This window comes from Protomyctophum parallelum (assembly GCF_964188405.1).
Source record: "Protomyctophum parallelum genome assembly, chromosome: 8".
NCBI lineage: Eukaryota > Metazoa > Chordata > Actinopteri > Myctophiformes > Myctophidae > Protomyctophum > Protomyctophum parallelum.
The window spans coordinates 20,234,520-20,259,361 of NC_139703.1; the positions used below are offsets into that span (position 1 = coordinate 20,234,520).

Genomic DNA, 24,842 nt, shown 5'->3' on the forward strand with positions numbered 1-24,842 from the left:
TAGTTCGTGGGAGTCCACAGGAAATCGAGGACATTTTGAAGTCCTCAAATAAAAAAAAAGCATGCTTGAAGACCTACTGGGCATGAAAGCGCAGGGGGCATTGGTGCGGTCTAGGTTCCAGGGCTTTAACAAGATGGATGCACCATCCAGTTTCTTTTTTTGGTTTAGAGAGAAATAACGGGCAGAGCAGGTTCCTGCACACGCTACGGTCACCGGGGGGGGGCAGGAGCTTTCGTATGCTGGAGAGATCCGGCGTGCGACAGTGGAGTTTTACTCTGAGCTGTACAAGAGTGAATACAAAGACAATGAACTGTTGTTTTCATCATTCTGTGATGGACTTCCCCCAAACGATCTCCCCAAACGAGAACTGTGGTCAGGGGGGACCTCTGACACTGGATGAGCTGAAAGCTGCTTTGCAAGGCATGGAGGGGAGCAAGGCCCCTGGCATCGACGGGCTGACAGTGGAGTTCTATAAGGATTTCTGGGAGGAGTTGAAAGAGGACTTGTTGGGGGTGCTGAGTGAAAGCTTTGGAGAAATGTGTTTGCCGCAAAGTTGCAGGAGAGCGGTGCTAACTTTACTGCCCAAGAAAGGTGACCTTAAAGACATTAAGAACTGGTGTCCAGTGTCCCTCCTGTGCACAGACTATAAGGTTCTGTCCAAGGCTCTGGCCAATAGACTCAGGGAGGTGCTAGACCAGGTCATAAACCTAGACCAAACCTACTGCAGGGGTAAACTGGCAAAAGAGTGAAGCTTTGGCAGTAGGGAGATGGGGAGGTGGTCTCCCAAAGCTCCCGGGGGGCTTAGAGTGGAAACGGGGGGGTATCAAGTATTTGGGCATCTACATTGGTGACGAGGCAACCATGAACAAAAATTGGGAGGGCGTAGTGGACAAGGTACAAGGAAAATTTAACAAATGGAAATGGTTGCTACCGAAAATGTCATTCAGGGGGAGAACACTAGTCATCAACAATCTGGTGGCCTGTACCTTGTGGCATCGTCTAACATGCATGGAGCCACCAAGTGGCTTAATGAGAAAGATCCAGGCTTTAATGGTTGATTTTTTTGGGGACAGAATGCATTGGATACCTCAAGCAGTTATGTTCTTGCCAAAGGAAGAGGGGGGGGGGGCAGGGACTGATTCACATTGAAAGTAGAATTGCAGCTTTCCGGGTGCAGTTCGTACAAAAATATCTCACAACTGGATACGAGTACCTCATCTGGAAGGACGTGGCAAGCACTATCTTGAGGAGGGTGGATGGACTGGGGATAGATGCTGCAATGTTTTTACTGAATGTTAATGTTTTCAATGTGACTGAACTGTCACCTTTTTACAGGGCTGTTTTTAAGGCTTGGACTCTTTTTAAGTGGACAGTAGAGGAGCCAGTTTCATCAGTGCACTGGTTTCTAGAGGAACCTCTTGTTGGGGGGGGCTAGGTTGGACATCCAAGACAGTACAACACCTAACCTCACTGACACCGCTGCATGGGATGGTGACGTTGAGGAAGTTGGTGGATGTCGCTGGGTCGAGGCTAAGGAATGCACATGCCGTAGCTGGCCTGTTGGGACTGAGGTCAGTGCGGAATACATCTTGGGGCGATGGGCTGAGAGACTGTCTGAGGACGACTTTGATCTTTTGAGGATCTACAGTGAGGGGGAGGAAACGCCGGATGGAGAGGACCCTTTTCCTGAGTTTGGCCTGATCTGAAGGGCTGTTCAGGACCTTTGCTAGAGGAAAAAGAGGGTCAAAGTGTTGATTTGTACACAGTAAATGGAAAGGGGTTGTACATGTGCTGTGTTAAAGCTCTTAACAGGGAGAAATTAAATGGGAAAGACGACACAATGTGGAGAAGGTATTTTGATCAATCCGATGAATGTAAACCAGGGTGGAGGGCCTTGTACAAACTTCCCTCAAAGAAACAGACGGGAGACTTACAATGGAGGATTCTCCATGGGGCGGTGGCTGTCAATTATTTTGTGTTTTCGCACATTTTGCATGACTTGAATTATATGATGAAGTAAGTCATCAATTCACCAAAATGTAGCCTATATTAAGATATTGAGATACAAGGTTTCTGCCCGACAGTGACAATGCAATTATTCTGCCCCACAAGATGAACACTACTCTATCTCTATCTCTCTGTATCCCTATGAAAATGTGTGTGTGTGTGTGTGTGTGTGTGTGTGTGTGTGTGTGTGCGTGCGTGCAAGAAGCTCACTCTGTGGAAAGCGCGGTGGGTTGTCGTTAACGTCGGTGATGACGATGGTCACCGTAGTGGAGCCAGAGAGACCGCCCAGTTGACCCGCCATGTCCGTGGCCTTGACCACCAGCTCGTAGCGGTCCTGGGTCTCACGGTCCAGGTCTGCCACAGCTGTCAGGATGATCCCTGATGATGGTGGCATGGAAAGGGCCAGATGAGCAGTGGGAGAGAGAGAGAGAGAGATAGAGAGAGAGAGAGAGAGAGAGAGAGAGAGAGAGAGAGAGAGAGAGAGAGAGGGAGAGGGAGGCCGAGAGAGACAAAGGAAAAGGTCACAGTTGTTATAATTCATGCAACTTCATAATATTCCCGACGCCGCCCATTTTGAATATCAACTTCAGCTGAGCACTCTATTACAGACGCACTAGGGCAGTACATTCCAATTCACTGCTACCTGAGCCCTCCTGATAGACGAAATTGTGTATTTTTTCCCGTCTCCTTCCCTTCCCTTCCCTTCCTTTTTTTTAAGCACCATGCTTATACCATTATAGGACTGGGCTGTATTAAAATTAATAATATATAGGCAACGGAATGAAGGCCTGCCTCTGCCAGAATGAAGCTTCATGACAACTGCTCTACGGTGAAAGCAAAGCCTGTGTCAGGATGCACCTCTATAGTGCAAGCAGTGGATCTGAGGAGAGAAAGGGTTCGAGCAACAGTCAGAGAGAGAGAGAGAGAGAAAGAGAGAGAGAGAGAGAGAGAGAGAGAGAGAGAGAGAGAGAGAGAGAGAGAGAGAGAGAGACAGACAGACAGACAGACAGACAGACAGACAGACAGACAGACAGACAGACAGACAGACAGACAGACAGACAGACAGACAGACAGACAGACAGACAGACAGAGGTAGAGAGAGGGGGGGCAGGGTAGACAAAACAATCACAATGGCTTCCCTTAATCTGCCCAGGGAGCACATTCAGTAGTTGCATTTCAACAGGCTCTGTGCTGAGTTGAAAACAGGCTCTCTACTGCGTTAAGCCACACCAGTCTTACACTTCAAAGAGAGGAAAGAGTTCTGCAGAGTTTGAAAAGAAAGAAACAATCCAATCCTCTGCATGTTTCCAGAAATTGGATATTTGTGAAAAGATGACTGCAGTGTATTGGTCGCTGTGACTGACCCACTATGTGGACTAACTACAGTAGCAGCACTCAGGTCAGGTTGCCCTGTCCAATCGCAGGCAGCTGGGGATGTCATTGCTGACATTGTGACCAAGGCACAGGAGAAGAATGGGGGTAATTTCAGCTCCATATTTCTGAGGGGCCCCCTATATACAGCTTTAATGTTTGTTTTTAGTTAAATGTTTGTTTTAAAAAAGCCATTAACAATAAAGATAAATTATTGTCACCGTTTGTTTTACATCATTACATCACCTAATCATAGCAACATGAGTTAGAATTCCCTCCTTGATGTTGTAAAATGATAAGAGCGCCCCACACGCATAATACCGGTAAGCTCTGTATAATTGGTCGACTGACAAACAGAAAAATGTATAAACTCACAAGACATCACAATATATATACGCATTGTGAGCTTGTAGATTGTTTTATCTAAAAATAGGCCGTGTTGGGACCCATGAAAAAGTGCTTAGAAAATGAGTTTCGTTCCCATGTCATGCGAACTACTCATTCAATGCATTTTTTCATAGATAATACCCTTTTAGACTTTGGGTTAAAAGTTATACTCATAATATTCTGCAGTATTTTGTCACAAGCCATAAATGTATAAACAGTGTATAACCAAAAAACGAAAATCTTGTGCTGCTGTTTTTGCTTGTAAAATGTGTTTTTGGCAACACAAAATCTTTCTCAAATGTCAAATGCATATACTTAACATCTGAAACAAGTATTGGTGCCTTTAGTTTACTCATATGTGAATTTAGATCATGTAATGTGGCATATTTCTTAAAGAATATGCTTCAACTTAAGTGTTTGCCACACAGTACAATGAAACCTACACAGTAAATTGTGCCAAGAGCTTATGTTTCATAACTGTTTCAACCTACTGTGTAATGAAAGGTAGAAAAGAAAATCAGGGCACCTTGGACCAAAATGGCAGAAAATCTATCCAAATGTTACCACGCCCCCTAAATTGCAATAATGCAAAAAATGCACAAGACTAAAAATGTAAGTACTAGAGGTCAGAATGATTACAACATAATTGTATGAGACATTTATTTATTTACAAGTACCGCAAAGTGTCACAGCATCTGTCATTTGTACATCCACCCCCCCCCCCCCCCTGCCAAGGAAATATATGAAAATACAAAATAGCATACAAATGCATCACAATAAAACCTTCTGTTGGCTGTGCAAGTAGTCTGTGCTGTTTGCATTTATGCATTGCATTTAAATGGATGTAGGTAGTGTGGCAATTCTTTAACATCTTAATTCTTGAACAAAACAAGTAGTAGGCCTACATGGTAACATGTTGGGTTATTCATCCCTATCACTTTCATCAGAGTCATCATCCCATGTACCTTCTTTCTTCTGTTTCTTTTGACACATTTTCACAGTCCTGGAAGTGACATAAATCAGTGCAAGACAGTTTTGCAGACATACATGAACATCTTTCAGTCTCACATTTGCTTCTTTTTTTTTTACAATTACAGTGGACTATACCTGCAACACACTATCAGGGGCAGGATTTCTAGTCATCCATGTTACTGTTAACTCCCCATCCTCCATGCCCCATCCACTGCCAATGGGTGAAGGAGCACACATCCTACTAGTCAGAGAACGTCTCATCACTGCTGCTTGGTAGTTTGCCCTTTTGCAATGTTGGTGGAGAGCATCACTTGTTGGGGGAATGGACAGTTCTGGCAAAGCTGATGATGCCGTACAGAATGATTTGTACCTTGCATCATTCACGTTTTTGGCAGATGATTGGCCATACAGGTGGCACACATATTTGCTCAGTGTGTTGAAAGTTGACTGGTCAAGGTTAAAACTGCTGCCAAGATGAACCTGCTTGGCTTACCTCAGTTGACTCAATGAATGCCAAAGAGGTAACCTAAAAGTTCCTCAGACAGATTGAGGCGCAGCTTCCTCAGTGTAAGCAGACGTCTCTGAGTATCACTAAGTGACTGTTTTGCAGGAGGTGGTAAACTTGGTGACACAAAATTGAACAACAACATGAAAGTCCTGTGAAGAATTTCATTTTGCTGTCATCAAATTCTGAAGGATCAAGAGTACGATGTTTCAACCCACTTTCTAATTTGTTGACTTTATCCCTAAGTGATTGACATTCAGCATTTAAAGATTTAATCTGTTCATGTAATGAGGCAATGTCATTTTGTGTTTCCTCTGTCTGGACCCCAATGCCTGGGACTTCAACTTCTGTACCTCTGCTGTACTTCGATCAGTGATGGAGGTGAAACCAAATAACCTTGGCACGTAGTCAGGATGTAGAGGATCATCACTCTTTTCCCCTTAAATAACAAAAACATTTACTAGAAATATGATATTAATTTGTTTACATATAGGTGTTTTCACATATGTCCTGTTTCAGACATCAGCCTCAAAACAAACTCATCCGGGACGGGGCTGCCAAATCATTGTGAGATTATTTTTTTACATTAACCACTGGAACAATAGCATCCCTATTCTGGAGGGAACATTTGCAGAAAATAGCAGATCTACAAGCTCACAACATTGTTGGTGTAGAGCAGGGGTAGGCAGCTTTAACCACGGGTGCCAAGGGTGACCACTGGCACACACTGGCAATGCCAATGTCTCACTCTAATGCCAGTCTGGCATTAGAGTGAGAGAGGATTAGCCTGCATGTCTGTAACTGAGTGTACAAATGGAACCAATGGACCCCATTGGACCCCAAATGGACCCTTCTTAGGCCTTAAGCCTACAGGTCTGTGAGAGTGGAACCAAATGGACCTTACAGGTCTGTAACTCTGAGAGATGGAACCAAACGGACCCTTACAGCCTGAGTGTACAAATGGACACATGCAGGTCTGTAACTCTGACACTATGGGTCCATTTGGTTCCATTCGTACACTCTCAGAGTAAGTCCATTTGTGCAATAACAATCAAAAGTTATGTGGGTCCTTGAAAAAAACAAACAAAAAAAAGTTTGATATTAAACCACTGCAGTGGACTCTTAATGTGTCATATAAATCAGTGTCATACGATATTCTGAGGAAAACCATGGAGACTTAACATTCAGTAACTGCAGGGTGTGTTGATCAATAAGAACATTAACATCGAGTCTTTCCACGGACTCACGTAACATGTTGATGAGTAATTACTCCTGACCAGATCTCTTTCAGGGGAACGGACTATGTTAATCCACTTCTTGGTCCACAAGAAGAGAACTCCGTTAGGTTCGTTTAAAACGGGTCATTGTGTGAAAAGGCCCTTTTACATTGAACGTATGGTTTTACAAAAAAAGCAACATACCTGACACAAAGTGAAAGTGGCACCCGCAAATCCAGTAGCCCTGAAACATGACTACATCGGCGAAGTGCAGCGATCCATTTACTTATTTTTTCTTTACATTTCGGCAGTCTGTAAAAGGATAGCCCCGAGTTCTTTTTTAATCTGTTTGTACAGTCAATCGCACAACGGCTCTTTCCCATTTTCCCAGTTTAGAGTGAATGAAAACAGCGTCGCAACAGTGAGTTGCTAGGTTGCTATGGACAACAAAAAGTTCTTCCGCATACGATGACGTCACGCACATACTCAAGGGAATAAAGCGGCTACGCGATTGGTCCACGTGACCAAAACCACACCACTCCCCTTGCACATATTATTACGCCTTGTAAGAAATAGTCCCGTCTTCGATCACGGATTATAAAAAAACTGCAGGAGGGCACGAGTAGAACTATTTTATTTGGACTTTCTACCTATAAATCTCTTTTATGGAGAAAGAATTGTGTAGTCCCCCTTCCGTGGGAACGGAACTGAACGAAAAGGGACCTCACAATACGGCCTAAAAAAAGTAATGTCAACTTTCATTTCTGTAGGCCAGACAAGGCAGGTTTGTATAGCAGCACATTGCAGCAACAAGGCAATTCAAACATAAACATAAAATATCAGGGCATTAAGCTCTATTGTAAGCTCTAATCTTCTTTTGTGAATGAAATGCATTTTATCCAATAGTAGAATATGTGAATACAATATAACCTATACAATTGGGCTGGTTGAATTTGGTCCCCCTGCTCTTCTATTGAGACATTTAGATGTCTATATAGTCTAGGTTGAACACAATCCTGTTTCTAGTTTGACACAAAATTTGACCCGAAAGTCAAAATTATATTCCTCCCCAGAGCAAAGCAGTGCTAAAAATGTAATTACTTTTGCAGGAGTGCCTGCGTCATTCTGTCGAGAGACACTGGCGAGATACACTAAAACATGATTCTTTTTAGTTGTCAAAACACTTGCTCTCTCCTCCGCGCCCATAGCCTATAGGGATGGTGAAAGGCCTTGCTGTGTTTACATGTTTTCTCTGTGTCCCCTAAGGTAGGTACCCTCACAAAAACATGCAGTAATCCTTCCTGGTCTCTACTGCACCCCCCTTGTCAGCTGGGGCACCTGATGGAGGGGAAAGGAACTGGTTGTAATAACATGTTCCTTCCACAAGCTATCTCCTACCATGGAAATTCCCCCTTGTTAGGTAATGAAAAGCGGCCTGCTCACCCCTCGTGCATTGAAGGAAGCATGAGCTCAGATCGGGGCTCTCCCCAGGTTGGCAAAGGGAGAGTCATGCCCAGGTTTGCAGTTTAGGTAATTGGAACCGGGTGAAAATTGGTTACAAAAAAGACAAGAAAAGAAACGTGAACTTTAGCCTGAAAAATACTGAAATACGGACGACAGGGTTACTGTGGATTTACATGGCATGATAATATCACTGCATTAATAATACACAGTCATACACACTGCCACCCGCCAGCCCTACAGCGGTGGAACAACAGAAGCTAGCCATTTCAATGCGTGGTAATACTATTTCTATTCTGCCCCTCTCCTGGGATTTTACATGTCAAAATCTATTGTTGCATTTCCTGGGCTTGTGCTCCTCTCCCTCCCAGAGGTTTACATTGTGTTGAATACACAACTCAGTGATTCTAGTCACATTTGGCTCCCAAGTAGCTCCGGGCCATGTTTGTATGCGAGTAGCCAAAAGTACATGCAGCAGCGGAGCTAAGGAGGGAGGCAAATGACATGGTCCTCTTTCATCCACAGGAAGCCAGAGGGGATGCATTTATGATGCATTCCCCCCCCCTCTCTCAACCCTAACTCCCTGCATTGAATAAGATTGTATTCAACACATTTTAATGTAAAATCCCATTACAGGATTTATATTCATTATATGTCTCCCATGCTGACTGAAAATGAACATGTACGTACACGGCACAGGGGGAAGCCAGCGTAAAAAACGCCAAAATCCTAGGAGCTCGAAAAAAGCTACATAAGAAAGAAAAAAAGTGAGCATGAAATGTTTCCTCAACAGAACTTGGTCTGTGAATGCACAGCCGACCATGAATGGCAGTGTTTCGCTTTTGTTCAATTCATTGTAGCCTACTGTCTCTGGAAAAATAACACATGGTCTGAGAAGTGGTGTTGCCTTCATACACAATAACATCATAACCTGAGATTTTCTTTACCGAGAAAGACACAAAGAGAGACGCCTCAATACTGTCATAACAATCCAACATGAGAGATGTCTTTACAGAGACAGCGATTCTTAAACTTTTTTTTTATTTCAACGACGAGAGGATTTTACTGTGTAGCCTGGCCTTTGCGTCTACAACGTGTGTGTGTGTGTGTGTGTGTGTGTGTGTGTGTGTGTCTGTGTGTGTGTGCGTGCGTGTGTGCGAGACTGTGTGTGTGTGTGTGCGTGCATGTGTGTGTGCGTGCACGCGTGCGGGGGGTAGAGGGGCACCGGCAGGTCGTGAGACTAGGAGCTTGGTCTCCCGGCTAGCCCCGCCGAGGCAGAGCCATTTATCATCCCGGCACCGGGGCCGACCAAATCAAAGCGGCAGGGACCAAAAAAAGAGGGATCATTAAAAGTTTAGCGCTTCTCCCGCGGGGCCATTTGCAGGCAACACCAACGCTGGGCTATGCCTGAGAGATCTTGGCTCAGGCCTTATCCCCGCCATCCGCCTCACCAATAGAATACCAGCAGGGAATTCAGCCATATCTGCTGACTGGGGACGCACGTCTCTACAGTGACACTATCTGCATCTTGGGGGATATTCAACGTATAACCCTCTGGGGATTTAACTGTCCCAACGTTTTTACTATGTGCCTTGGGCACATAGTAAAAATAAACCAACATTACACAAGTAATTGGACATATTGCTTACGGCTATATAGTGCAAAAATCACCTTGAGCAAGTTGGTTAATTTGTATGCCTGTGAATAAATGGGGAGGCTGTATCCGTGACTGTGTAATGATCATTTCTGCAACTTGTTTAGCTCTGCCTAACTGTTGTCCCCGGCCGCCTATGTCTAACCTCGCGTCACCAGGCTTTCCACCTCGGAGGTGGTTTCGATCGGATGATAAAAAAATCCCCCCGTTTGTTTTTAGTCTCGCTGGTCGCTACGAGTTGGAATAAAAGATGAATATACCAAACAAACTATTCCAAGAAGCAATTGAAGAAACCTGTCAGATTCATACGTGGCATCAAGGCTTTTATTGGGTCTGACCTAAAATTATGATGCCCTCGATAGCAGGGGATTATTTAGGGTAGTCCTTAGAGAGAGAGAGAGAGAATGTACATGGAGAATCAAGCAGCTTACCAGTGTGTTTCTCCACAGAGAAGAACTTCTCCCCATCCAGAACGCTGTACACCACCCTGGCACTGCTGCCATATGTCAGGTCATCTGCATCTGACGCTATGACCTTCATCACGGATGTTCCTATCCAGAGAGAGAGAGAGAGAGAGAGAGAGATAGAGAGAGAGAGAGAGAGAGAGAGAGAGAGAGAGAGAGAGAGAATGAGAACACACACACAGGCTCAGATGAAGAGAAGTTCAGAGCCAGGCCACCTGGGAAGCCACAGACAGACAATGACATCTTAAAGAGTCAGGGCGAGAGAGAGGATAGTTTATGTACAACAGCAAAGCAGGTGTCTGTGTGTTCCCTGCATGTTCCTGAGTGTCTGAATGCCTACTGTAAGAGAGAGAGAGAGAGAGAGAGAGAGAGAGAGAGAGAGAGAGAGAGAGAGAGAGAGAGAGTATGAGGTTAATGCATTGAGGAACTGCCAGGGAAACGATTAATCTCTATGTACATACTTTTTTTGATATTTCAAATTACCTCTTGCCACAATACCAGCGCAGACGGTTGCTCGGCCTCTCCCAGGCACACAAGCTGTGCTCGGAAGATGAAAGGAAACCTCAAGTTATATAACATCTCTATCTTCAAAGTCTGATATAATATAAAAGTGCATGAAATCCACAACAACAAGCAATTATCGCCGATTGCTGACGCTTAATTTCCACAATAACCTTTCAAATCTGGATTTGCACAGCAACAATATTCTTTAAAGTCATTTATTAAACACTTACTGTTCTATATTATTCGTCAGCTGTGTGCAAGCCTCTGGCAGCCAACAAACAAGCACATCTTTACATTTAGTCACACGCTTTAGTTAAAGCTCAGATAAAGCCCGTAAAGCTTAATGGGCAACAGCTTCCTCTAACTGCTTTGGGAAAAGAACCAACCACTGACTATAGCCGTTTAGTGGCTGAGCTGTTTCCCTCCCTATAAATAAAAACACCTTATATTAAAAGGGCGGAAGGACAAAAAAAAACGAGAAAAGAAAAGGCACAGAGAATCCTGGCATAGGCAGCCATGACTCCTCAAGGACGAGGAGTCTGTCTCCATTCCCCTGGCAAAGTCCATAGGTAATTACTGACAGCTGGTGTTGTCCACTAAAGGTCACAGCTGTAGCCTCTCTCAGAGCCCTGTCATGCTACTGTCCAGCCACATAATGGCCGTATGCTAATGATGCTAATTAGCGGGAGGTGTCAGAGCGCTGTTTGTTTCCTGTCATCCATTGGCGCTCCCAAGGGGGAGGGGGGGGGGGGGGGGGGGGGGGTAAAACAGAACAGTGGATTATCATTAAAGCCACGGGGCCATTACCACAGGCAGCCCAGATCACTATCCTGCTGCTGTCACCAACAGCAGCAGCCCTATGATTGCATTCCCTCTCTTTTTGCTGGAAGCTGGAAGGCCTGCATGCAAACACGGCTAGTACCAACTATGGCAACATATGCTCATGCCCTATAGAGTCTAGGGCATAGAGAGTATGTGTACACATGTGAGGCTATGATACTCAGCCACAGCAGTCGTAAAGTCGCAAATATTACAGTATGAGCAACCTTGTGTAGTTAAAGATGATCATCAGGTCTTATTGGTATATAAGGAGGTATAATGTTTTCAAAAAAGTGTACAGTATTTGTTAAAATGTTGTTTTTATGTGGGCACGCCCACCGGTTCATTAACAATGCCTGGTTTGCCAGGTGGGTGGTGATCCACCTGAACTGAAGCCACACCCACAGCTGTAGTTGTATGATAAAGGGGAGGGGCTAGGGGAGGGGCTGATAGTGTGATGTCACTATATTACCGTTTATTTCATTGGCCCGTTTGACTGTCAAGGGTTCAGCCTCCAGAAAGAAACCCTAAATACAAAGTTACTACACCATTGCACATGGAAACAACTCCAGGGTGTCTAATGAAGTACTGTCACCTCATAGACACATGAAAAACTGGAAAAATACAAAAATTGTGGCACTTGTGGTTCTTAATGCATGCTCAAACAGTACAGTAACATAATTCACTCATTATTATTTCTCCAGCATATGCAATTGGCCCATGTCTGCCTGATCCTTAGATCAATGGGATACAGTCCTTTCTCATGTTGAAAACAGAAAGCCATATAGGCACAAGGCAGTTTCATTACTGGCGACAGACAGAACCCCTGCCTTTGCTAATTATGTCTACCTGGTTGTCTCTGTGTGTCCAGCAAAGCCATTTCCATCCTTGGGATTATTCTCTTATCTTAATTTTCCCCAGGTATAACAATCAGCTCGACACTCAGCTGTTTCTGGGTCCTAGCTGGCAGCTTGGAGGAACTATATAAATGCAAATGCTACTTTATTGTGTTTATATTAAAAGGGAAGGGAAGCAGGGAGTTTGCTGCCTGGGTCATTACTCGCTCTGGTTGGCTTCTGTTTCATTAGGAGAAGTCGTTACGAGTTGGCAGCTCTCAGATCCTACTGGTGACCGATCTCTACAGGAGTGGTTCCCAAACGTTTTAGCAAGTATAGGGATTGAAGTTACTGACTTGACAAAATGTAACGCAAACTGTACTGCAAAAAATAAGAAAAACGAAGGGAAAAAAGGCGTCTAATGAAGAACATTTCTCATTATTAACATATTTTCTCTCTCTACAGTAAATCAAGATAAAGAGCATGGTAAATTGTTCTGAGATGACACAGCAGGCACGGCAGAAACTTTGCCGTAATGGTGTAAAGCAGCATATAAACAAACATGTTTTCCTCTGTGCCTCTTCTTGAACACACTTTTTTCTCAATTCCTCAAATTACTTTTTTCTTTCATTCTTTGAAAATTGAGAGTAGCCATTTGTTTTTTGTGCTCATTATGCTAATTAACCCTCCCCACACATTTGTGTTGCCACTGCTGTTGTACACTACTGGCTCACCTACCAGTGAGGAAACCCCACTGGGACACCACTGTCTTAGTCAAATTCACAATTTCCTGCCACTGTGCCAGTTAGCGGATTCAAGTGTGTTGTCAACAAGTGCGTTACTTATCACTACCATATAGGCCTAATGAAGCCAGTAGGCTCTACTGGAGCGGAGACGTTGTTGTTTTTGTCAGCCATTGTCCGACGTGGTGTTGGTCGTGTTGTCCGACTATTACTAACCCTAAACCTAACCTAACCATAAACTCAGTCTTAACCGGCCATATTTAAGTAAACATAAAGAAAAGTTGTTGTAGCCTATAGTGCAGCTTCACAATGTTCTCGCTTCGGCAGCAGTAATTTCACTTTGTGTTTCCTAATCACAGCCAGTAGAGCCTGCCGGCTCCATTGCAAGGTCTTGATGAGTAACCTACTGGTGATTATGTGATAAATAATGTATGGCTGAGGGGTCATTTGTTATAGATAAATCACTGACTGAAGGTGATTTATATATAAACAATGACCACTCAGCCATACATTATCCCGCTTATTAGACGGCTACTTAATACATATACATAAATAAATTGACTCAAAATGACTCGTATTTCATTGCTTGATGATGAAAGTATTCCCATAAGGCGGCGTCTGCCCAGCTGCAGCACAGTCGGAAAACAGTGAGTTGATCAAAAATAATCCATTTTTGGGTACTTTTCGGGTACGTTTTCTCAAACATTTTTGAGAGCAATGTTTAGCTGAAAATGACATTGTGTGTGTGTTTAAATGGCTGTCATGTTGGAAACAGCAGTAAATCAGCAGCGCACAGTAGGTGCGCCGAGGGTTTGATTACTATAGGCATCGGTCTGTTATAGAGCGGAGCAGTCTGTTATCCAGAAATAACAGACTGATGAATTTGATGATTGACCAATCAGAATCAAGCATTCAACCAAGCCATGTAATAAGGGTTGATAGCATTGTGCCAGTGCTGACAGGTGCCGCTCCAGCCCGTAAGTTTAGATGCAGCGTGGTGGGCCCCCTGCTCCACCTGAGCACCCCCAATTCATCAAATTACTAATACTAAGTACCACTACCTGACATGAAGCTACAGTATAGCATGTATTACTAATACTAAGTACCACTACCTGGCATGAAGCTACAGTATAGCATGTATTACTAATACTAAGTACCACTACCTGACATGAAGCTACAGTATAGCATGTATTACTAATACTAAGTACCACTACCTGACATGAAGCTACAGTATAGCATACATTACTAATACTAAGTACCACTACCTGGCATGAAGCTACAGTATAGCATGTATTACTAATACTAAGTACCACTACCTGGCATGAAGCTACAGTATAGCATGTATTACTAATACTAAGTACCACTACCTGACATGAAGCTACAGTATAGCATGCATTACTAATACTAAGTACCACTACCTGACATGAAGCTACAGTATAGCATACATTACTAATACTAAGTACCACTACCTGACATGAAGCTACAGTATAGCATGTATTACTAATACTAAGTACCACTACCTGACATGAAGCTACAGTATAGCATGCATTACTAATACTAAGTACCACTACCTGGCATGAAGCTACAGTATAGCATGCATTACTAATACTAAGTACTGCTACCTGACATTAAACTATAGCATGCATTACTAATACTAAGTACCACTACCTGACATGAAACTATATCATGCATTCCCAACTAGGTCGGTGCATGTGTATAAATAAAATAAGACATTGATTGTACTATCTAACGTTATTAGTACTCTGGTAACTCTGGGTACTGCACTGGGGGTGTTCTAACTACACATTGGGTATTGCATAACCTGGTGTGGCATGCATTCCCAACTTGTATTGCTCCCAACTTTCCCAAAAGTGTTCCTGACTTGCGTAGTCAGGAAGGGCACCGGTCTAGTTTATATGAATAATTGTTTCGTTTCTTGTCACTACATTGAGAAAGCTCAAAGTACAATAATGTCTGCAATGTTGTGATCAGCTCTATTGCATATGCAGGTGAAAACCAAGGCCTTTATGTATTTGTCTTGCATCCCTAAAATAAAGTTTTCCACTTGGGAATCACAGTTGTTGTCACTGTCTCTCATGACGGGGCAGCAGCAGCATGCATGCTGGTACTGACTCAACATGATGTCTGTGTCCATCTCTATTAGGTGTCTGAAGTGGGACCCAAATTGGACATCCATGTCCCCAATCTCACTCCCTATATAACCAAGCTGTTCCCTGTTCAAACAGTCAAAGCTAATTATGTTCGCCTGGCAATTAAAACTCTGAAGCTCCAATTCTGTCATTAGTGTTCTCTTCTGTTACTGCACCTGCTTCAGTTAAAGTTGTCTCTTCAGTCTGCCAAGTAACGCCAGGGCTCCACTGGGCGTGTTTGGGCGCGTTGCGTCACGCGTGCGTGCGTCAAAAAACGAACCTGTTACATTTTATGGTGACGGAGACGCGTCGCAACACGGGCAGTGGAGCCACCCTCCATTGATTAAAAGGGCACATTCCTGACGCTGACGGAGACGCGCCCAGTGGAGCCCTGGCGTTCGTTGCATATAACCCTTGAAGCCTAGATCATGGGGCTGCTGAGCTCACAGGCATCTGCATACTGCCCAACAGGCTTAATGTAGAAGTGGATATGGCTTTATAGCTATTTCAATAGGATTCAATAACAGGGAGAACAATGTGTTCATTACAGACCATGTTATAGTATTGCTTAGGGTTGGGTGACGATACGAATACATCGTCAATCGCGAATATACAAATCCAATCGCCGAATATTTTTATTAGGCGATTTCTCAGGACGATTTAGCCCAATTAACCTGTAAAGTGTGAGCAACATGTGAATCAATTTGGCCCAGCAAAGTAGTAACAGCGGCCGGGTGGAAATCTCCTCCTCCCGTTCTAATGTATCCCCCAACAGTCCCCGCACTCAGCAGCATCGGGCACCGGGGCACGGCACTTGCGGCAGCCGCCAGCCAGAGTAAAGGCTGGGAGCCTGGGAGCTGAGGGAGGCTGTAGCCTACATGTTGTTTAAGCTCCGGAGTCCAGACCCATGCAGTTTAATAATATACAGTCACAACAGAATGCACACTGCTGTCTCGTGTCTCATCACAATCCCAATGCCTCACCCGTGAAGTCGGGGGGGGGGGGGGGGGGGGGGGGATAAAAACTGTCTACTAGTGTTAGTGTATAGGCTCGGGGATCATTCGTTAGCTTAGCACTTAGCTTAGCGTGTAGCCCCTACTGGTGCTGCAACCCACTGATTGAACTTCATCTCCGCCTGTAATCTAAGTTATTTTTATTGACAACGTGAACGAACACCGACACCAGCGCTGCAAAAATAGACAGATCTACAAGCTCTCAGCGCGTAGCGAACGGCACTGCAAAAACAGGCAGGACGCGATGCCTTGAGAGCTTGTAGATCAGCAGCAGCCCGGCCACAGCAACTTGTGGGCTCCGCTCCGAGCCTCCGACGGACCGCCGGTGCGGGGAGACAAGGGAGCAAGTTACCCTGGCTGCGCAGCTGCGCTGCAGTCTGCAGAAACAGACTGATCTACAAGCTCTAACGCCTAGCGAACGGAGCTGCAAAAACAGGCAGGACGCGGCACCTTGAGAGCTTGTAGATCTGGCTTTTTTGCGACCTGCAGTGAGCTGTTCTCACTTTACTTTTATGACACGAATACATCGTTAATCGGCGAATATTGGTCACGATGGGTGGTTGAAAAAAAAGTGCATATCGCCCAACCTTAGTATTGCTATTGTTGGTTGTTGTTGTTGTTGTTGTTGTTGTTGTGCTATTGTTGCCAGTTATAATGATCAATTCCTGTCATTAAAAGGCCTGACTGAGGCGTGAACAAGCTACTAATGATAACACAGAAGGGGTTACAAACCATGTTTCTAAAACGGGTAGTCCCAATACTTCATTCTGATTGGCTGGTTACCGTCACGTGACCGGTGTAAATTTCACCGATAACCCACTCCTTCAATCACTTTGTATCATCCTGCAGCCTTGTAGCTGAACTGGGGAAGGGGAGGGCTTGATTGCTTTACCAACACATGCCGTGCAGGCGTCTAAGCACCGCCCGGCTCATATGACTGTGAATGTGTGGCTCCAGGCAGCCCCGTAAATACATCAAGCACTATTCTCCCGTCACATAGGCTACTTGCCGAGCAAAACAAGGAAGTGTTGTGGCTCTGGCTCGCTCGCTCTGGTGGCGCAAAGCGTAGCTACTTTTGTGAATTTAATAGTTTTATTAGGTTAATATTGCTATATGTTTGTAACCGTTTTAGAAAAGCAATAAGCCACTCGAGGCCCCAGCTTACCAGGTATTTTACACTGGCTGGGAGGGTAGAAGACCCTCCGCTGCGCGTTGAGTCTGCCTACGCCCCCAGCCAGTGTAAAATACCCGGTAACCTGAGACGTCTCGTGGCTTATTGCTTAAACAAGTAACCCTACACTGGTTTATGAGTTGGAATAAGGTCGCTCTTTCCAAGGTATTGGTTTCTTTCCAATGTTTGGGTAATGTATAATTTCAATCGATCACACCTTAAGACAAACACAGAATACCAATGCATTGGATTAGGAGGAAATAAACACATATGGATTTTAATTAAAATCTAATTTTGGGGGCCATCTCCTGTGAAATAAAGTGAGGAAGATTTTCCTTCGAGGGAGGACAGTGATAGCTTTATATCGGCCCCTACCGACTTGGATTTATGCATGAGTTCTGTTTAATGGTATCAACACAGGCGGTTAGAATGGCTTCCCCTCACCATTTCAGCACTCTGGGGGAGATGGTTCAATTACCGATAGGCGAGCCACAGGAGTGCACCACGTGTGAAGACACTAGACTGACAGCTATTTAAGAGGCAGCCTCGTAAAAGAGATTTGTGCCCATCTCGACTGGCGCGGTGGCGACACTGGCTCTGACGGAGGGGGCATAACGGCTGCGCTGGTGACTTTCTCTCCGGCTTCCTCCCGCCTTAATCTGCAGGACTGAGTGCTCCCCGCCCGCATTATGGATCATTTAGTAAAGACATAAAAGCTGAGGTGTTTTCACATGAAAAGTTATTTCTTCACTACTTCCAACGTGATTCATTCCTATAACATCCACATAAATGCACAGAGAGAGAGAGAGAGAGAGAGAGAGAGAGAGAGAGAGAGAGAGAGAGAGAGAGAGAGAGAGAGAGAGAGAGAGAGAGAGAGAGAGAGAGAGAGAGAGCGGGGGCTGGGGGCATGTGGCAGACAGAGAGAGGGACAGCTTAATTTAAACTCAATCGTAAGATGGTGTCGCACCGAACATCTATATCTCTATGTGATCTATACGTCACAATGAGCTTGTAGATCAGCTACTTTCAGAGTGGGACACCATCAAATGATGGATTATATCAGGCTGAAGAGGGTGAGAGAGTGAGAAACCTGCCATGTCATGAAAGCCAATGGCCTGCTTGCAAAGGTCCTCGCTAGGGGAGTTATACAAGGATTTAGGCATATCTCCCACCGACCCTGACAGAGAGCACAAATTAAGTCTGTATCAGCCACTAACTTGTGTCTTTTATCGGATTCTATCGCACGCACGCACGCACGCATCTCGGCTGTGTCAGAATCAATTATGTCCGACACCCTTGTGGAGTGCATAACGGTAGATGTTCCTGGTCACATAAATATAGATGGTTGGCAGCATGTATTGATTGTATGATATGATGCACCTGCCATGTCACATTCCCCTCTCCTGTGATCCCACTGCTCCACAGTCATGTCTCACCTATGGTTAGTACTGTTGGCTGTCCAAATGGTGACTTCAGCAATTTGTAACATCCTGTGCCTTCACTCAGAGAGAGAGAGAGAGAGAGAGAGAGAGAGAGAGAGAGAGAGAGAGAGAGAGAGAGAGAGAAGCCAAATTCCAATACGCAAAATCTCAGCCACTCGCTCACTCCCACTCGGTCACTACAGCATGGCAAAGTATGGTGAAATTGGTGACCTGCCGAAATATGTTACCATCTTGTGGACTTTACACAACTACATGGAGGTCTTTAAATATGTGGCCTGAATACCGCTAGGTTGAACTTTGCTAATGAACAAACTGCAACGATTTTCATTCGGACACTGACATTATGTGATGTCTGCAAGATTTTCACATATTTCAGCAGGTCACCAATTTCACCGTAACACCACCATGCTGGAGTGAGCGAGTGTGAGTGAGCGAGTGGCCGAGATTTGGGGTATTGGAATTTGGCTAGAGAGAGAGAGAGAGAGAGAGCGGGATGCAATACTTCTCACAGGGAAAAAATGGCAAAATGGGAGAAACACGTTTTCTGTGTAATAGTTTAGAGTAATAAGGGGAAAAAAGTGCTGGGAGGGGGAGGGGGGGAGTAGGGAGAAAGCAGAAAGACAGACAGACAGACAGACAGACAGACATACCCTGGATTTGGTATTGTCTAAATTCCATCCATGCATGATGCCGTCTCATTTAAATCATCTTATAAAGACATGGCCCTAAACGGCCTGGTGAACTGATAGGTCTAAAGACATGGCCCTAGTTAAACTGCCTGGTGAAAATTGAAATGCAAGGTCTAAAGCACATGGCCCCAGTTAAAATGCCTGGTGAACTACAAGGTCTAAAGACATGGCCCTAGTTAAACTGCCTGGTGAACTACAAGGCCTAAATCGCATGGAGCAAGTGCAAATGGTCGTGTCCAACTCCAGTTATGCTAGTTTAATGGTATATAATCTGGGTGCAAAGGGGTCATGTTTAGTTTCTAAATTAATCATGGGAGTGTCTCCTATTCCCTTTAGCCAGGTGCACCTGCACAATGCTATTTAAGCAGGTTGGAGGAGACGCGGCCAGTTTTCTGCTAAGGAAATGGGTGCTGCTGCTCATGCACATGGTGAAAGCCATCTATGGGAGCAGCAGGTATCCATCAAACAGGAGGTGAATCAGACGTGCGAGGAGGTAGCGGTGACTGTGAGACAAAACACAAGCTCTCTGCTCATCAAAAACAAAGTGGAAACAGGAGGTGGACCACGGCTATGCTGGGAATATTACAGGATTTCAGTTCAGATGCGCTAATATTAATTCCTGTAGTGTGTCTGAAATTTATGTCCAAGAAACATCTCTGATATCTTGACATTTAAACGTTAATGTACATGCTCAGCTATACTGCATGGTAATTAATTCACACCAAGAATAAATAATTATGACACTAACTATAATGATGATGATGTGAACTAACATTCTGTAACCACTGGCTGTGTCGGAGCCTCAACATGGATATTGATGACTTGTCCAATATTTATAGTTATCATTATAGTTAATGTTCTTGGTGTGGATGGCCCTTATACTGCTGTATGCTCTGTTGCTCAGAGGCAGGCAGATAAAGAAAACAAGAAGGGCATATGTTCACAAAATTCTTTAAAGATGAGAGGTCCTTGAACAGATTTCATAGTCGAATGGATTTTCCTTTGAACGTGTTTTCTATCAGCAATAAAGTGTACTTATTGAAATAAATACCCTGCCTCTCTATCTCTCCTCCTCCATGGTGCTGAAAGACACACACCAACCAGCAGATACATTTGAACTGGTATCTCATTATCATGATGAGTCTCACAGCAATTGCATCTGCAATGTTTAACGTGAGTAATGTGTTGAATGTTACGCCCTGAACATTTGGATGAGTTTTGATTATAAGCAGAGTGCGTTGTGAGAGGTGAACTTAACATTGCACGCTTTAAATTGTGGGCAATTTACTGAGAATGGGGGCGTTAAAATTATAAGTACTTGTCACTACTGTAAACTGTAGTGACATTTTTGCCGTGTGCCATTTTGCGCCTGGTGTAAGATAGGATAGTTTCTGAACGAGGGTTAGTCTATCACGCATGAGTCTGCAGATGCAGCATTCTCAGGGAAAACTGTTTTGGAAATGTGGGTCATGTGATAAAATCAATGCTTTTAATAGCTTTTCACGGTGCGTTCCCTTTACGGCTACAGCTTGTGGATGTGGTCTGTTTTTTCCCATTTTACGTGTCATTCTGACTTTCAGTCAATTACAATAACCTTGATTTTTCATTGTACCGTATAGCGTTCTCCATATTTGCTTCATTTGGGAGGATCTCTGGTAGCACTTAGCGTAGCCGCCCTATAGGCAGTTTTACAATGACATTTGAAGTCAAGTATTGATAGAAATGCACATGGATCAAAAGTAATAAATAATCAAACAAATGTAACCACCCAAAGTGACACATTATAGTAAATAAGTGATAATAAGCCCACATGATATACTGGCTGCTTGCTTTCTTCCTTTCTTTCTTCCAATGCCACTCGACACCACGCTATGGAATTCTTTGTTTATTCTGTGAGTAGATCGTGATCACAGCCAGATTAAAGATCGCTAAATTGTCCATCTGCTCGCCTGAGGACGCTATGCCTTGTAAGCCAAAGTGACCTGCATCGGTTAGAGGTTGTCACTCATGGCACCCAAGTCCTGTCTAACAAAACACGGCATCAATCACAGGACCAGCTTGGTGGAAACGTTTTGCCTCGCCATGATTCTACGCAGTCCCCTATCCATCAATCCCTCTCCTCTCTTCTTCTCTGTCTCCTGACCTTTGGAGTGGTGGACAGGAAGTCCACAGTGACTGCCTGCCAAACCATTTTAATTTGATAGCCAATTAATACTCTCGGCACCATTGCCGTACATCTAGGTCAATTGAAGCCTATTTTTTGACACTACACTTGCCGCCATTGCCGTTGATTAATGGCAATTGTGCTTTTATAGTGCATTCGATCGATCGAGCCATAATGCTACTTAATAATTAATTAATAATCAATCCCCATTTTGGGAAAATAAAACCTTTCAAACAGTGAAAATAGCAGATCCGCATAACACTAAAATAGGGTTTAAGTGCTTTGATAAATATTATTTTATATTCAATATCCCATTGAATCTCCATAATTCAATGCATTGACACAGTTATCGATAGAATAATCAATAATTGTAGCTCTATTTAAAGGTAGGGCATCAGATATGGGACAACTTTTGATATACAGTTCATAAACTCTAAAAAAACAATATTAGTTATTATTTTTTTATAAAACGATATGGAAATGGAACTTACAGTATGACATCATGTACACTCTGTTTATTTGTTATAGGGAGTCGGGCAGAGTTACAGTAGCTGTTCAAACATATGCAATGTTTATGAGAATGAGCCAAATTTAAAAAGTACAGTTTTTTAATGTTATGTTATTCTTTTTGTCCTCTGAAGGCGAGGCGAAGGCTGCGTAACGCCCACGGACACTCAGAAAAATAGATTCTCGGTGGAATCAGTCTGTCACCCTAACCGTAAGCACGACGCAACGCATGTCAGACCAACGCACTGCCGCTGAAGCGAGTGGCAGTGGAGTGCACGTTCCCCGGCAGTGCCGGGGAAGGTGGCCGTCCACGAAACGGAGAGTCTTCCCATGGCAGATGCCGATAGATTTGTACATACATTGCATTGCTATAAATAAACACACACACACACACACACGCAGGCAAGCACACGACCTAAAAAACCTCATCTAGCCATCACAATGAAAGCAAAGTGTCATATATAATGCAGTGCTTCTTCAGGTAGTACAGTGTTTTCTCATCTTCTGTGTACTACTTTCAAAGGTAAATCATGTTCTCACATCCCGAGCCACACAGCCCCACCCAGGCCTTTTAGCTGTTCCACCTCATATTGTGTTTGGCCTTTACAAACTAAGTGTTTGTGTCTAAGTGGACTCCAGAGTCTAAGTGGACTCCATGAATACTATTCAACCATTCAGTGGGCCACAGGGCTTCACTACATTAGAGGAATTTGAAAAGTAAAAGCCATCCTCATCCTAAATGGACAGACCTGTGCCTCTCCATCAGCAAATGGACAGCTTTTAACATGGCAGGTGATTTACATTACGGTGGCGTTTTATTTGGAAAATAAAGAGGTTGGCGAACCATAACGAGAAACATGATGACCCCCACAGTTTTGAAGTGAGAAACCATTTATCAAAGAGGTCTATATTAGGCATGTGGAAAATAATCGATACGTATCGATACATCGATACAGACGTGCGCGATGCGAGTCCATCGGTTCATTCACTGTGTATCGGATACAATTGACGGGTGAAATCTCGATGCATCGTTCGCGGAGTGCTTGCATCGGTAAAATCCATGGTTGCACCGTTTTTTTCATGGTAAATTTCACCCTTTCCTGTGTTTCCGAGGCGCAGTGAACGTACCATCAGAAAAGGAAGAAAAAAAAGACTCTCGCAGGCAGCGCACAGCCGCACACACAGTCAGTGAACAGAAGCTACCGTACGACGGTGCAGAGTAGACACGTTGAGACTGAGACAACAAACAGACTAGTAAGAGCACCCGCGGCCGCGACTAACAGAAGCGAGCCCCACGCATTAAACAAGAGAAGCACCACCTTTCAGTGGCGGAAGGTTCCTATAACGGCAGTGGGTGCAGCCACGCATATTTGCGCTGCGGCTGGCTGCTATTAGCTCTTAAAAGAGCCGTTGTGTTGTGTTATTATTTTGCCAGTGGGTTCTTCTGCTCCTGTGCACCCCCAGAGTTGACGCCACTGCCACCTTTAGCTTTATAAAATAGCTGTCCGAGGATCAGTTGACTTTTCACTGTAGCGCTGCGTGCTGGTAATGATCCACACTCCACAGCTGTTCTCGCTGATTCTCCGACGCGAATCTGCGTCGTGATCATCAATTTAAATTAAAGAAAGCTTCTGCAGTCTGCACACACATGTACAACAACAACAACAACGCCACAGCTGGGTATACTGCTTGCGTTTAAAGTCGTTTACAACGGTTCCACAACTTTCCACTGTCCAGCTTTCCCCTGCTGTTTCCTGGGATATAAGCCTCATTTATATTCTGCAGCACGACGGTGTCGCACGCCTAAAATTGCAGATCCACAAGCTCACAGCGGGGCGTGAATGAGACGTGTTGTGAGCTTGTACATCTGCTATATATTTAAAACGTTAATAATACATGCAGGCCAGCCAGGGTCTTCAATGTTTTTCAGGTCAAGCCAAGGACCACTTAGCTGAGAGTGAGAGATCAAGCAGGGACCCCCAATATACATAGGCAATTATATTATAAAACTGTGTTGCAGATTAAACTAGACATAGACTTGTTTGACAGCACTACGAGTGTGACCTGTATTCTTTGTTTTGTTTGTTTCTTTTCTATTTATATGTTGGTAACATTAATTGATGAACGATAGGCTATTACATTTTAATCTCTTGAACCCTCTATACTCAAAACCTCCTATGATTATTGGTAATCTAAAAATTCCACAATAACATGATAGCATGACACACTAACACAGTCAGTCACAGAAACAAACATAAACGCGCATGCTGCTACTGAGACACACCCACGAAACGACAACAAAGAAGTGAATAAAACATGGACGAAACGGTGAAGAGCGCTATCGCATCAAAGATAAGGCAGTGATTATGAAGTTGTTAACAACAATTCGCCAAGGGCCAAGTCGGACATATGGGAAAAGTTTGGTTTGGTTCAAGACGAAGAAAACAACATAGTTATTGGCTGTGCCGTCTGCAAGGCATGCAAAAAAGTGCTAAGCTACGAAAGCCGCAAGCTGGGCACTTCTGCACTCAAAAAACATTTGGAAAGCTGCCCTGGGCTGCCAGGCGGTTCGACTTCACTTGATAGGTTCCTACACAACAGCAGAGAAGGCTGTCTACCGCCACAACGAGATGACAAGGACGCCATAACCAAGTTAGCAGTGGAGTTTGTGGCTCTGGATGTGAGGTCATTTGAAACTGTTAATGGGGAAGGATTCAAAGCCATAGCACAAGGATTGATTGATGTCGGGGCCCGGAGTGGCAGGGT

The 24,842-nt window shown here is 44.1% G+C and overlaps 1 protein-coding gene across 1 annotated transcript in view; it reads right to left on the reverse strand.

Annotated features, from left to right (window-relative positions):
* Nucleotides 1-24,842, reverse strand: part of LOC310862535 (cadherin-22-like) — a gene marked incomplete at both ends in the record, with an annotated part of 133,421 nt that overhangs the window by 86,933 nt on the left and 21,646 nt on the right. The window contains 2 exons of the mRNA XM_083770479.1: nucleotides 2,218-2,385; nucleotides 10,006-10,125. Of these exons, the coding sequence (XP_083626605.1) occupies nucleotides 2,218-2,385; nucleotides 10,006-10,125 (288 nt within the window). The remainder of the gene's footprint in view (nucleotides 1-2,217; nucleotides 2,386-10,005; nucleotides 10,126-24,842) is intronic.